The sequence below is a fragment of the Martes martes genome (assembly GCF_963455335.1).
Source record: "Martes martes genome assembly, chromosome: 5".
NCBI lineage: Eukaryota > Metazoa > Chordata > Mammalia > Carnivora > Mustelidae > Martes > Martes martes.
Window position 1 is genome coordinate 61,311,189 of NC_137892.1, and position 15,917 is coordinate 61,327,105.

Here is a 15,917-nt window from a genome sequence, read left to right on the forward strand (position 1 = left end):
AATAAAAGATGTACTAATATGCTGAAATGTAGTGTGGATAAGAAGTTTGTTTCAGACAATGAAAAGCTGAGAGATTCATTGATGAGTACTGAGGATTATTTACTTCCTTATTTTTAATTAAAAAAAAATCCTTTCTTTAAAACTTTTTTCTTTAAAACTTTTCTTTAAACTAAATCAAGATTCTTGCTTAATTAAGTTTCACTTTATCAAAAAGCTGTATGAAATATAGTCAACTGTATTGTGAGCACCAGGTACAGCTAGGAGCCCATATCCTTAACCTGGGACTGAATGAAGGACACTAGTAAAAATCTTTAAGTTAGTTTCGAGTCCTACTGAATATAAATTTGCAAAATCTATATTCATAGGTGGCTGACAAAGCAATATCCAAAGGTGATTACTTTTCATGGTTGCCAGTCAAAATTTAATTAATTTCAGAAATCCCACATACCAATTAGGCAAAGAAAGATCAATCATTACTTACAAAATACTAACTTGACATTCACCAGTAGATTAGCATTTAGGACAAATGTAACAGGATGAAAACTTTTGCCTTCAAGAAGCAAAATGATCCGCTCATGAGATGGGTGTTCCTCTACTACAGGCACTAAATCACGAAAGTAACATATTAGTTAGAATATGACTTCCTGTTAAATATGCTTGCAATAAAAAAAAATTATAAATCCACCAATGGCTTGATCAAACTTAGTAACAAAAGCAAATCCATCTCATAAAAATCAGTTAATACCCCAGACAATTATTATATACTCATTTTTACTTTTCTACTTAAAGATATTAATATTGTAATACATATAAATCCTGATATATTAAATTACATATATTATATATGCAAATATATTGATTAAATAGTATATTTCTATAATTTTAGCCCCTGTACAATTTTAAGACAAACATTTTTATAAAGTGGATTCAAGACTGACAGCCACTCCAATTATAAATTCTGAAATTTGGGGTGCCTGGGTGGCTCAGTGGGTTAACGCCTCCGCCTTCAGCTCAGGTCATGATCTTAGGGTCCTGGGATTGAGCCCTGCATCGGGCTCTCTGCTCAGCAGGGAGCCTGCTTCCTCCTCTCTCTCTGCCTGCCTCTCCCCCAACTTGAGATCTCTATCAAATAAATGAAATCTTTAAAAACAAAAACAAAAACAAAACAATAAATAAATTCAGAAATTTACAACTCTTGAAGTAGTCTAGACTCAGGTTGTACATACTGCTTGCTGCCATATGCCCTAGTCACTGACCAAGAATCAAAAGGATCTTGAAAATAACAGGAAAATATGTATGGCATGAGAAGTACAGGGTTTAAGGTATTTCTGTCACTATAGCTAGGTTCATGAAATGGCTCCCAGTGACAGCACAGAGATCCTCAACTTCATTCCCCTATATTATCATGCACAGAACACAATCATTTCGGGTTGCACGATGCAGCATAATGCCTGGGGTGACAAGGATGTATCCCTAGGGAACTACTCTGAGGTGGGAGCTAGTCAGAGAACCTCCAGCTTGGAAAGGATCATAGAGATCAAATAGGTGCTCATCTTTTACACAGGAAACTGAAGCCCAAAGAGATTAACATGCTTCAAGTCATAGATGTATTAAGTAGCAGATGAGAAACTAAAATTCCTAGCTTTGCTATCCAATCCAATACTCTCTTTAGGCACTATGCTCCTTTCTTTATTTAAAAAAAAAAAAAAAAAGGTGCTATGGAAGGGGAGCCTGAGAAAAAAATGATATGGAGTTAAAACTCTAATAAATAGAAATATTTTCAGGTTTAAAAGTGTATGAGTTTCCCTGTCAAACTAAACTTTTGCCTCATTCTAAATTAGGGACTCAAAATGAGATAAATGATTCATATTCAACTTAAGAGTTCAGATCTTTTTAGAATTTGGTTTCACATAACAAGACTTTTTGTAAACTAAAGATACCAAGCTATAGTACATATTTCAACCAAACTGTCTCAGCTTAAAAAACATGAATTTCACATGTCACAAAATTTACCAGTACATTCTTTCAAAAAAAATAAAGAAAGAAAGAAAAAAGACCCTCTTTTTAAAATTTAAATAACTATTAACCTACCTGATCCCTTTTCTCCAGATGCAACCAGAAGAGGGGGCAAACTGTCCTCATCATTAGGTAGAAGACTAATCTTATTGCAAACATTCTTGTCAATACCACACAGTAACCTATAATCTGAGGTACTAGCAACAGGTAAATTGCTGTGAACTAAGACACCAGTAGGACTAGGTGGTCCCTCAACTTCTGTAAAAACATCATCACTTAGTGTAAAGGAACAAGAAGTAGGTAATCCTTCAGTGCCTGTGCTTATAGGCAGTTTTTCCATAGATGGAACCTGAGAAATAGGACTCCGAATTATCTCATTTCTTGTAATATCTCCTATCTCATTGTTTGCTTTTTCCACTGTAGTAGAATGGGCATGATCCACTGTGTTTACTGTCTGTAAAATATGGAATTTAAAAAAAACCATCAGTTCATATTCTCTATTCAACTATGAAATGTTGATCTCTATAGCCAAAGATACCTTTTTAATAAGAATAACTAAAACCAAAATGGGCTCAGAAACTCTTCAGAAGCCAACTTTGCTAACAAACGGTACCACTTTGCTCCTTTAAATTCAGAAAAGTAAGGTTTAGCTTTACTGTATCATATACTTGGGTAGATATTAATGACTTTAATTTTATAGACTAGAAGGAGGCAAGGAGAACCTCAGTATCCTGTACCGTATCACACAGTAAGCAAACTTAGTTGAACCCAACTCTCCTTCAGACAACAGCCAAAAAGCCTTGAGTGGGGATAGGTAGCCAGGGACAGATCGGGGTGGGGAGAAGGCAGGAAGGGGAATGGTTTGGAAGCAAACTGGTAGGTGTATTCCTCAACAGTAACCACAAATAAACACTTCAAGCCGGCTTCAGTTAAGCCCCTTTCTTTTTAAACTGGGCAAACCTGCGTTAGTATTAAATGAAAAGCATTTATGAACTCGAGTAAAATTTATTAGGCTGTTTAGAACTTTCATTTTATTAAAATATCAATTGAGGATAGGTGCTTATGGTAATTAGGGCTATTTTGTAAATTCTAGCTCATGAAACCTGATGAACAGCATAGGTTTATATGGTATGTGAAAGAGAGCAGGATACATACCTATCTTGTCTAATATATACACACAGGATAAACCAGGCAACTGGCACAGAGTAGATGCTCAATAAATATCTGTTTACTGAATAAATACATTCCTATTTCATGTATGAATACTCGCTTCTATGAATATTTTGCTACATGAAAGTTCTTAGTGGGCTGGGATTCTGTATTACATATCTTTAACACCTAGCACATTTGTGTAAATGCAAACATAAATACACTATCAGATACTTTAGTGAATGTTTAAAAATCATTAAACAAATATTAGTCTGGGCACCTGGGTGGCTCAGTTGGTTAAAGTGTCTGTCTTCAGCTCAGATCATGATCCCAAGGTCCTGGGATTGAGCCCCGTATCCCCACTGGGTTCCCTGCTCAGCGGGGAGCCTGCTTCTCCTGCTCCCTCTGCTGATCCCCCTGCTTGTGCTCGCTCTTTCTCTCAAATAAATAAATAAAATCTTAAAAAATTTTTAAAAACCACAAATATTAGTCTAAATTAAATTACTAAATCTCAGTTCTATTTCCCTATACCAGGGGTTCTTAAAATATGGGTCAGGGTTCTCTGAGGTCCCCAAGACCCTTTTAGGGAGTCATTGGGGTCCTAGGATTTTCTTCATATAATTTAACCAAACAACATATCACAACAGACATTGTGTAGAAGCAGATGTGAGAATCTTTTTATTAAGTCAGACATCAAAGAATTTTGCAAAAATGTAAAACAGTGTTATTCCTCTCACTAAACTTTGGTTTAAAATATGGCTCATAAAAATATTATTTCTATTAATATAACTAATTTTTAAATTAATTTTTAATTTTTCCAATTTTAATTTAACTAGATAAATAAATTTATTTATTTTTAAATGGGCTCCATGCATGGAGCCCAATGCAGGGCTTGAACTCATGACCCTGAGACCAAGACCTGAGCTGAGATGAAGAGTTGGACACTTAACTGACTGAGCAACCTAGGCGCCCCCACACAATTTTAATTTTAATACGGTAATTATCACTAGGTATGACCCACATAATCTATAGCTCCTTGAAGTTCTCAATAACTTTATGCTTTTATCCCTTTATGCTTCTAGGAGCATAAAGGGATCTTGAGATCAGTAAGTTTGAGAATCATTACCTTAAACTGACATTAAAAAAGGTACAATCTAAATATACTCAGTACTACATTACATGTTTGTCATTTTAGGAAGGTATTAAAACAAGTAAGTATTCTAATAATCACACACGAAATATATTTAAAATAAAATGTTATTAAATTAACAAGTCATTCTTTAGATTCCTTACCAAGGGCATATCAGGTAAGAGAGGGCTCATGTCTTCAGAACATCTTTTATTTCCAGATGATAATTTTATTGTATCTGCAACTTCACCATTGGGCAGTATACCATCTGCGAACCATACTCTCTTCTGTTCTTTGGAGTATAATCCTAGAATCAGTTTAAAAAGTAAAGCACTTGAATTTGGTATACTGCAATCGTTTAATACTAAATCAATTGGGAAATGTTTTCAAAACCTTTTTGCTATCCACTGGCAAGATCTGCCTTCTCAGGGCTGCAAAGGCCTAAAGAAGTGGCCTTTTGTGATTCATCTAGCTGGAATGGAAGTCTTTTCCTTTTTTTATACAAAAGGCAGGAGTAACCCTAGGAATCACATATTCAGAAATAGAGTGGATAGGAAAGGTTATATCTTTAAGACACTGGGGGCAGATTTAAAGCCCATATTACTAGGTAGTGAGTGAAGAATGAATAAAATTTTTTTTTTTTTTAAGATTTTATTTGTTTATTTGACAGAGAGAGAGAGTTCACAAGTAGGCAGAGAGGCAGGCAGAAAGAGAGGAGAAAGCAGGCTCCCTGCTGAGCAGAGAGCCCGATGCGGGGCTCGATCCCAGGATCCTGGGATCATGACCTGAGCTGAAGGCAGAGGCTTTAACCCACTGAGCCACCCAGGCCCCCAAGAATGAATAAAATTTAAAGACGAAGGCACAAGGTAGAAAAATGTAGACTGGAAGATGACAGATAAGCAAAGAAAAACATGGGAAGAACAGAAAAAAGTATAAAAAGGCTAAAGAATATATGGGATCACTTGTGCATCAGAGGTCCTTTTCTTAAAATTCTTTATTTAAATTAGTTCATTTTTTCTTTTTAATGTGTTTAACAAGAGAAACATGATATTTTTTGTTCTTATAATGTGGATACAGAACTTTAATATTTTCCTCCCCAATTTGGAGGAAGTAGGTAGGTATCAGAATAAATATGTGTTCTCTTTTGTTACTAAGCATCCATCCACAGAGGAAGGTTATGAAAATAGCTGCCAGATGGTTTTAGGACAATATAAAAATCAAAGGATCAACATCTGCCTTCCAGAACACAATACAGATAACACTGAGAAAATTGGAATTACATACAATTTTTGCAATATGGGTAGACATACTAAATAAGGTATCTTTCAGATACTTGCAATACTTTTATAATTTAGTAATTTAGGATGTCAATATGAAAGAACATGTAAATTTAAAAAAAATTTTTTTTTGGTTGTTGTTTTTTTTTTAATGTATTTATTTGACACAGAGAGAGATCACAAGTAGGTACAGAGGCAGGCAAAGAGAGAGGGGGAGCAGGCTCCCCGCTGAGCAGAGAGCCCCAATGCGGGGGCTCAATCTCAGGACCCTGAGACTGTGACCTGAGCTGAAGGCAGAGGCTTAACCCACTGAGCCAACCAGGTGCCCTGGTTGTTTTATTTTTTAAGATTTTATTTATTTATTTGTCAGAGAGAGAGAGAGAGCACACAAGCAGGGGGAGCGGCAGGCAGAGGGAGAAGCAGCCTCCCCACTGAGCAAGGAGCCTGATGCGGGACTTGATCGATCCCAGGGCCCCGGGATCATGACCTGAGCCAAAAGCAGAAGCTTCAAACTGACTGAGCCACTCATGTGTCCCAAGGACATGTAAACATTTTTAAAGCATATTTATTCATTTTAGAGTTGTAACATATAACCATATATGCTGAATCTCCTTATCTAAGTTATAATGACAGAATATAGCTACATTAGATAAAATTAAATCCAAAGTAATTATCAGAAATATCTGAATTTGTTTTTAACTGACATTTACAGTTATTTTCTGGCAAGTTAGAGACTAATAGTTTGTATTTTAAAATGTATACAGGCTTGGTTGGGGCGCCTGTGTGGCTCAGTCACTTAAGCAGCCAACTGTTGGTTTTAGCTCAGGTCACAGTCTCGGGTTCCTGAGATTAAGCCCACTTTGGGCTCCACACTCAGCGGGGCATCCTGAGAGATGATCAGGGCACTGCTGAGAGGATTCTCTATCTCCCTCTGGCCCTCCCCACCGCTTGCTCATTCTCTCACTCTCTAAAATAAATAAATAAATCCTTTAAAAAAAGTATATAGGCACTACTCAAGGTCCTAAGTTACAACAGATTATATAAAAAGAACAGAGAGCCCAAAAATTTTTAAATAGATTAAAGAAAACGTATTTATTGTGGTAAAATATACATTTAAAAACAGATTTTTAAAGAAAGGGAGGTATGCCAGTTATTTACCTATTGTCTCTCAAACCCAAGCCCAACCTTTTATAAGGTGCTCTTTGATGCCAGGTCGAAGTCTGGAAAAGTACAACTCCCAGATCCCCTTGTTGGCTGGCTCTGGTCACGTTCTGCCAAGAGCACTGGTGGGAGACTGGAAGGTGGGAAGTGTAAGAACTCTGTTTCTGATTCCTGCCAGGATCCTTACAGCAGCGGTACCACCAGATATAGGTGCATGCCCTGTGATTTGCAGTACTCCAAACATCAAGGCTGGAATATTCCTTCATTCAACTAAACACCAATCCTATGAAGCCCCTTGATGGTTCCAGCATTTGCTATTTGGTGTTCTTCCAGAAATCGTAACACCAGTCACACCCTGAATCCCAGGTCTGAGAACCAAACACCTCTTAGTACTCCGGAACTGAGTTCTAGAATATTGCCTTCCGCCTTTCATTACTCCAACCCTAGGAGCAGTGGTTGATTCCAATAGTTAGTAATCTCTGACTCACTCTCTGAGTTGCTCTTCCAACCTTCTAGCACACATACATACCAGTTCCCTGTACCAAATTCTTATTTTATGCAATTTTATTTTTTTCAGTGTTGCAAGATTCATTGTTTATGCACCACACCCAGTGCTCCATGCAATACGTGCCCTCCTTAATACCCACCACCAGGCTCACCTAATCCTTCATCCCTCTCCCCTCCAAAACCCTCAGTTTGTTTTCTACCTTCATCCCTCTCCCCTCCAAAACCCTTAGTTTGTTGGCCACAGTCTCTCATGCTTCATCTCCCCCACAATTTCCCCCAGTTCACTTTTCCTTTCCTTCTCCTAATGTCCTCCATGATATTCCTTATGCTCCACAAGTAAGTGAAACCATATGATAACTGACTCTCTCTGCTTGGCTTATTTCACTCAGCATAATCTCCTCCAGTCCCATCCGTGTTGATACAAAAGTTGGGTATTCATCCTCTCTGATGGAAGCATAATATTCCTTTGTATATATGGACCATATCTTCTTTATCCACTCGTTTGTTGAAGGGCATCTTGGCTCTTTCCACAATTTGGCAATTGTGGCCATTGCTGCTATGAACATTGGGGTACAAATGGCCCTTCTTTTCACGACATCTGTATCTTTGGGGTAAATACCCAGTAGTGCAATTGCTGGGTCATAAATGCTCTATTTTTAATCTCTTAAGGAATCTCCACACTGTTTTCCAAAGTGGCTGCACCAACTTGCATTCCCACCAACAGTGTAAGAGGGTTCCCCGTTCTCCACATCCTCTCTAACACTTGTTATTTCCTGTCTTGTTAATTTTGGCCATTCGAACTGGTGTAAGGTGGTATCTCAATGTGGTTTTGACTTAAATCTCCCTGATGGCTAATGATGATGAACATTTTTTCATGTGTCTGTTAGCCAAATTCTTTCCGATATCTAGTCTGGTCTCTCTGTCTTCACTGAACCTTATCAAACTAGAAATTCCATTAAAAAATTATCTTTAGTCTAAGACACATCATTTTCTTCTCGTTACCTTCAACATTTGGTTGTTTAAGTGCTGAGATCGGTAAAGTTGTAGGTGAAGGTATACTGGATGTTTGGGTCTCCTGAAGAGGCTGGATGGTGGCACATTCATCAGAATGATTAGATTTAAGATTAGAACCAGTTGGACTCATCATCCTTTCAAATGCTTGAGCTAGAAAGGGAAAAATATTAAAATATTGAAATACTTTTGAACTTCAAAGTAAATTATGATAAATTATCTATTTTTCAAGTTGTGAGGAGAAAGAAATGAATGGCTAAGCAAGAAAAAGTAGTACTTGGCAAAGATAATGTCCTTTCTCCAGTTGGCAGCACTCCACTTCAGTATAAGTTACCAATTAATTACTTCAATATTATATTTGGCAAACATTTATCTACTAAAGAAAGTAACCGTTATTTAATATGACTATTTTTGTCCTTGTACCCCTATAATCTATTTACAACACAGTTCAGAGTGATTTCTTTAAGACATAAACCCTATCACATCATTCCTCTGTTTAAAATCTTTTAATGGCTTCCCAAGTGGAGTGAAGATTTCAGTTGTTACAGTGGCTCTCAAAACCCTACATAGTCTATATCCCTATCTCCTCTGCCTTCCCACTTAGCTCTCTCTCTGACCTCATCTCTCACTACTATCCCACTTGTTCATTATGATCCAGCCATCCAGGCCTCCTGGTTCTTCAACAAGTCAAGCAAGCACTCACCTAGTCTTTGCTCTTGCTGTTCTGTTTAGACTGTTCTTCCCATAAAAACTCATAGCTTTATTCTCGCACTTCAGGTCTCTGCTCACATATGTGACTGTCATATTATCATAAAGCCTAACTCTGCCTATCATTAAAAAATACTACCTCTTGGGGCACCTGGGTGGCTCAGTGGGTTATGCCTCTGCCTTCGGCTTGGGTCATGATCTTAGAGTCCTGAGACCTTGCAGCGGGCTCTCTGCTCTGTGGGGAGCCTGCTTCCTCCTCTCTCTCTGCCTGCCTCTCTGCCTACTTGTGGTCTCTGTCTGTCAAATAAATAAATAAATCTTAAAAAAAAAATACAACTCTTGCCACCAATCTCTTACTATCTTTCCCTCTTATACTCTATTTTAATTTAGGATATTATCACCATCTGATATTGTCTTTGCTTACTGTCTACCTCTCCCCACATACCTAAGCTCCATGAAATAAGCTCCATGAGAACAGGAGTATATTCTGTTCACAGCTGGAACTCCAAAATAGTGCTTGAATACTGCTGAATGATTTTTCATCCAAATGACATGGAACAGCACTGGTAGCTTTCCCCTCATTATTTCTCCAAACCAATCTGCTATAAATGTCACCACTGCTAAAGTAATCCTCCTTGAGTACCCATGAATGACAGCACTGTCACGAAATGGCTTCAACTCACGAAATAAAATCCATATACCTTACCCTGGGTTTTGAGTAATGTCCAACTTGCCCCAAATCTACCTAATGGCACTCACATGCAAGATTCCCTGAAACGTATACAGTCTCAGCACAATTTCCTCATTATCCATAATCTCTATTTAAACTATCTTTTCTTTTAATCCTTCATGGAATTTGTCTTACACACCTTGAGCCATCTTTCTCATCTTATTTAATAACATTATTTTAAATGATCACTTCTACCATCTTCCACCCTAAGGTTGATATTAAAATAACTGGTATTTGTTTTTTTGTGGTATAGAAATTAATGTTAAATAGAACCCTAAGTGAAAATACACATTATTAGATATCATCACACAATAAATAAAACAGACAACTAGATAACCAAAATTCATTCCAAGATATTTTCTTTGATAAACCAAAGCATGATCTCAATATCATACTGAGTCTCTTTAATGACTATACCTTCTCCTCTCCTGGACCCTTACAGTTAAAATGTTTTAATGTTCACCCAAAAATCTGAACTGTCAACTCAAATAATGTTCCAAATCTTAATGGCTAATTATTTTCAAGTGGGGAGGGAGAATTATGTGGGAACTTGCTCTCATATTTCTGAATTCCAGCAGGTTGTCTGGCTAATAGCCCCAGCAGGCTTCTAGACTACTGAAATAGCACAGGAAAAAAACAAAACAACTATGAAGTCTTGAACTAATCTCTTCATAAACAAGGTTGGTAGGATGGAAATATAAAAAGTTTACACTCTATTATCTTCCAGAGCAGAGGTCAACAGCAGGGAGAAAAGCAGCTTACCTCAGGCTAATAGACTCACATCAGAGCTTTTTGGAGAATTGCTGAAAAAATTTATCTTCATTCAAAAAGAGAAAAACAAATTATTATCAGGTATTTATTCTCCTGGCTAACAGGAAGCAGTACCTGAGCTACTATACAGGTCTGGTATTGAAAAGTCCCAAGTACTATTTGCTGGGAATTAAACTGTCAACAAATCTTTGAAAATGCCAAGTACTCCAATGGCCAATGTGTCTTTGAGGGAAAAAACCCACAATACGATGCACACACACACACACACACACTCTGTGAGAACACAAATAAGACCACGAAGATTATTGCTGATAATGGTAGCTAAGCTAGGGAGCAAAAAACAATGGGAAATACATACAAACAAAATTCCAAAATTGAGAAGGGAAAAAATATATGAGACAAAATGTGCCAATACTGTGACAGTCCTATGAACTTATCTATAAAATCATAAATATTATTACCTTATTTTGCATTCCCATCTTAGCGTATGATTTTCAAAAAGGTGGGAACTATTATCTTGCTTTATGCTATTAATTTATAACACTGAATTCTACTTATTGTTAAGTATTCTGTAAATTTTTAGATTAAGATGATAAAGATGGCAATGATGATGACAAAACAAATAGGAAGATGAAATGCAGCATTTAGGGACTTGGTACCTGTTAAAAGTTAATGAACTGCCACTCCAGAAACTGAATGCTTCCTTTCCAGATTGGTAGTATTAATTGTGAGAGTAGAACAAAAAGAAGAGAAACCAAGCCATGGGATGTCCCACCTAAGCCAGATAAGTCAACACTAGGTCCTCGCCTTAAGAAAATAAAGAAGTTTATCTTTGTCACAATCCAATTGTTTTTAAGATATATTCAATTACTGGAAGAAAATATGTCAGGTTAATACTCACCTTTACTAATAGTCTCAAAGCAGACTACACATACTCTTGCTTCCTTTTCCAGATATTGTAGTTTACATTTCCTATTACAACAGACACCACAAAATACCTATAAAGAATAAAATATCAAATTTGGTTTTGTGTGAACCATGTTTATACCTATGGAAGGCAGGGGAAGAGGTGGCCCAAAATCTAATTAACCAAACACCATTTTTCTGATTACATAAATAATTTTTCTAATCACTATAATCACAGGTAGTTATTAAAATGATTCTTTTTTGTTTTACTTCAGTGAGATTTCTGCAATTTAAAATTGTGTCTCTGACGAGAAGAATTCCTTTAAATCAATTCTGTTAATTAGAAAAGAACAAAAATTTTCTTTAATGAATAAGTTTATAAATTTAAAAAGCTTCCTGTGGTCCTTTATTTAAAACTTTTAAAAGCAGAGTATTATTATTATTCTAAAAGAGAGGAGAGTTGATCTGAGACCAACATAATACTGGAAATTGCTGAATAAAAAATGCAATGTTATTTCTACAGGCAACCCTTGGAGTTTATAGACAAAGCAGTCAGAATGGAAACAAGGTCAGCTTCAACATTCTGAAGCTATGGCAGCCAATTTGCTTTTTCCCCCTCTATGTTTCTCTAGATATAGACTATAGCACTAACTGCAGAGTGGTCTTTAAATTAATCCAATGACACAGGGGGATATGACTGAATTTGGGCTCATGTGTTAATGTTAGAGGGATAAAGACATATTCTTAGATATCACAAAAACTAGTAATGAGCATTCCTCATTTCCAAGTACATTATATTCAAGACAAGGTGACATTCATTCACCTCAAGCAATCTGTAAAATGACAGTGCTTTATATATTTCCATGTAGGTGAAAAATGATTTTAAACTAGCCAAAACTTTTAATCATCTCTTAATCAGCTTCTCTGTCACATTAAATTCCATTTAAAATGTCTGAAAAGAATAAAAGACAAAGATTTTTGTAACTCACTTTCCCACATGCTCGGCAGTGGTGTCGCCGTTTTGTAAAAGTAAATTTGACTTGGCAATTCATACAGTTTGGAGCTTCTGAATCAGGAACCCAAGTAGGTTGTTTCTGGCCCAAAACCATGCCTTCTTTGCAAGTGTTTACAGGTAGAGATTCTTCATTCACAGTTACAAAAGTGGATCCGCCTTCAAAATTACTTTCTATATCGATGTAATTAGAGTTGAAGCTAACCTGAGGATCAGTTGTAGAATCGGTAGTACAAGTGGTTGGAACAATCATATTTGCTATGCTGGGCTCACTTTCAGGCGTATTTGGAACATCTGGTTTATTTGGTTCCTTTGAACCCCTTGGTCTTGATGGAATGTTAAACAGCTGCTTTGGTCTGGCCCCTCCAACATGAACAGATTGACTGTTAATATCAGAGACTGATAATTCATTTGTAATCTCAGGTTTACTGTTAGATAACCCTTGTTCAACTGGAATTGTACTTTTTTCCCCTAAAGAAAGGCCACCATTTTCTGTAGTATTCTGTTTATCAACTGTTTCACAAATCATATTAACGCCAGGACTTTCTCCAGTAGCGCCTGTTTCAGCATTGAAATACGTATTACTGACGTTCCTATCATCTGGGCCTTTCACGTCTATCTGATGCATTTGAGATTTTGAGTCATTCACACTTTCTTCAAATGATTTTATGTTACTGGTCTGAAGATACTGTTCAGTCAGAAAGGCATCAAGTTCAGCATCACTAATTAGTGTACCACTTTTCATGCCTTCATCAATATTAAAGTAATCTAAGTCTTGCCCATCAATATCATTGCCTGAAAAAGGGAGACTATCACAATGATCAGGAAACTCTGGGGCATTAGCACCAGAAGGCTCCATCTGAGATTCTGTGGCTGTAGAAGAATTTGCATTACCAGGGTGATCCAAAGACTCAACTCTGATTATCATCGGGTTGGACTCTACCTTTCTATTTCCCACCTGTTCCATTATGTTTTTACATTTTTCTTGTTTCAAAAGATTAGTCTCCTCCAATGGTTCCCCACCCAGAATAACACTCTTCTGTATTTCTTCATGTACTGGCACTGCATCTTGTTTGTTTTCTTTATGTTCATTCTGTGGTAAACAATCACCATGTGCTTTACTTTCAATTAATGATCCACACAAAGACCCAGGTAATGGAAGACAGGTCAGTGAGGAGTATACCTCTTCACCTGAAACATGTAGAGCTGGTGAGGAATCTTGAGTTACATCTTGATTATCATCTTTAAGATCTACATCTCTTGAGCCTTCTTTTGCAGACTGTTTTATAACTATAGCAGTCCTATCTTCCTGAAAGGAAAAGTCTGGTAATTTGAAACTTTCATCTTTTGCATTTGAATCATTTAAGTATAAATCTTCATTTTTTGGAAAACTGCAAGGCAAAGCACTTGTGCGGTCTCCTTCTACTAAACATTCTGTGGCAGCTATGACTGCCACGTCTACTTCCTCTTTTACCAAACCATTATCGGCTTTCAGTAATTCACATGGCTGGTCCTTGTGCTGTAGGCTGTCTTTGGCATCAAACATTTTGGAACTTTGTTGAGTCAAAGCAGATGGCATGTTAAAATCAACAACTGGTTCTAAGTGATTAAAGATCTTTTTATCCTTTAAATTCTCTTTCACACTGTAATTACATGAATCTGAAGTTGCTGTATCCACTTTTGTACCCAATTCTTCAGCCTCACTAATTTCTCTGTTTTGTAATTCAGAGTTGACATCATTCTGTTCCTCTCTGAGAGTATTATCATCATGGTCTGCTGAAGAAGCACAAAGAGTTTCTGACACTGAAGATAAATCCAAACCAGTCAAAGAATCTGCACTAGATTTAAAATCATCTGGCAGTAACTGTTTAATATCTTCTTCACTATTAGTTACATGAACTAAGTTACCCATGTCACTTATCAGATCACAGACAGGTTTACTACATCGTCCCATATAGAGAGGCTGGATTTCATGTGAAGTGCCACCATCCACAGAAGAAAGGAGATCAAGTCCTGTTACATTTTTTTCATTTTGTATGGAAGCTAGTCCCTCAAGTGTTTTGTTAAGGGAAATCTGATTTGTTTCATAGCATGTTTCTGATGAGGCACAACAATTAATGCATTGTTGATCCTTTGGTAGCAGTGAAGTCAGCTGTGAGGAAGCCAACTCTGAAGAAACTGAACAGTGGTTAGAATCATATGCGTTTTGCTCATCTTGGCGATAATCTTGTTCATCTAATTAAAATAGAGATATAATGTTATTCAGGAAAGCCAAAGCAAAATTATCACAAATATGTTTTTTAAGACTCCTAAACTAACTAAACTTTTGTTTAGATCAGAAATAGATTACTCTCTTATGAAATGATAATAACCTCCAAAAGTAGTTTTATTTAAACTACTTGGGGTTTTTACTTTTCAGTGTAGATGTCACAGTGTGATAGAAGTTCCACTCAAAATAACTCAGTTGCACTATAAAAACCAGACTGAGGAAGAGCTGAAAAACAATCTAACCTCTTGGTTCTCTCTCTGGTTTCCTAGTCTTCATTATTAGATGAGTAAAATATCTCTCATATTAATGAAATACCAGTTTATGTAAAGTTTTCAAGCTGCTTTTAGCTGGCTCATATGTTGATTTTTTAAGATTTTATTTATTTATTTGACAGAGAGGAATCACAAGTAGGCAGAGAACCAGGCAGAGAAAGAGGGGGAAGCAGGCTCCCCTCTGAGCAGAGAGCCCATGCAGGGCTCAATCCCACAACCCTGAGATCATGACCTGAGCCAAAGGCAGAGGCTTAACCCACTGGGCCACCCAGGCCCCTCATATGTTGATTTTAAAGGTCTTTTAGTTAAATTTGTATCTGTAGATAAAACTTTTACTTTCTTTTCTTCTATTTCTGGCTATTGGTTCTATCAATATAAGAACAGACTAGTATGTTATAATAAAATGTGAACTTACACAATACAACCATGTGACCAAAACTGAAACCAAATTTTGCTAAGAGTACTCTATATCTGGGATAACTGAATCACAGACACTTGAAATTTCTTTAGTATCAAAAATTAAAAACCAACAAACCTGGATTCTGTTCAAAGTCATCAAGGAGTTTGTCCAAGTCACTGACTGCTGCTTTAAAATAACTGTCCATCCTTCTTGTACACTTATTCAGAATTTAATCCTTATATGCCTAGAAAATAAAAAGTTATGAAAGTTTGTTTGATTCTCTAACATATAAATATTATGCCATCTACTGAATACCAAGAAACATAAGAAAAAGATACAAATTGCTTTGAATAATCTATAATTTAGTTGGGGAAACTGCCTCCTTATATACAAAATGACATGAAAACCAACTGTAACAACATAACATACATACATATACTATTGTAAATTTTAAAAGACTTATCTAAGTAACTCATGTTACATAAGTTACATAAGTCAAAGAATTCATAATTGAAAGTTGAAAATAGTTCTAAGTACCATATGCCAAATATAAGACAAAAATATAAAACATACTACATACAAATAAAAATACTTCATAC

General features: G+C 36.4%; 1 protein-coding gene across 1 annotated transcript in view; it reads right to left on the reverse strand.

Annotated features, from left to right (window-relative positions):
• The window catches only part of ZFYVE16 (zinc finger FYVE-type containing 16), a 50,682-nt gene that overhangs the window by 20,313 nt on the left and 14,452 nt on the right, over positions 1–15,917 (reverse strand). Inside the window, exons 3-9 of the mRNA XM_080804699.1 lie at positions 15,454–15,562; positions 12,355–14,612; positions 11,361–11,457; positions 8,242–8,403; positions 4,459–4,601; positions 2,092–2,470; positions 482–604 (exon numbers count right to left, since the gene is read on the reverse strand). Coding sequence (XP_080660825.1) covers positions 482–604; positions 2,092–2,470; positions 4,459–4,601; positions 8,242–8,403; positions 11,361–11,457; positions 12,355–14,612; positions 15,454–15,523 — 3,232 coding nt within the window. The 5' untranslated portion in view covers positions 15,524–15,562. The remainder of the gene's footprint in view (positions 1–481; positions 605–2,091; positions 2,471–4,458; positions 4,602–8,241; positions 8,404–11,360; positions 11,458–12,354; positions 14,613–15,453; positions 15,563–15,917) is intronic.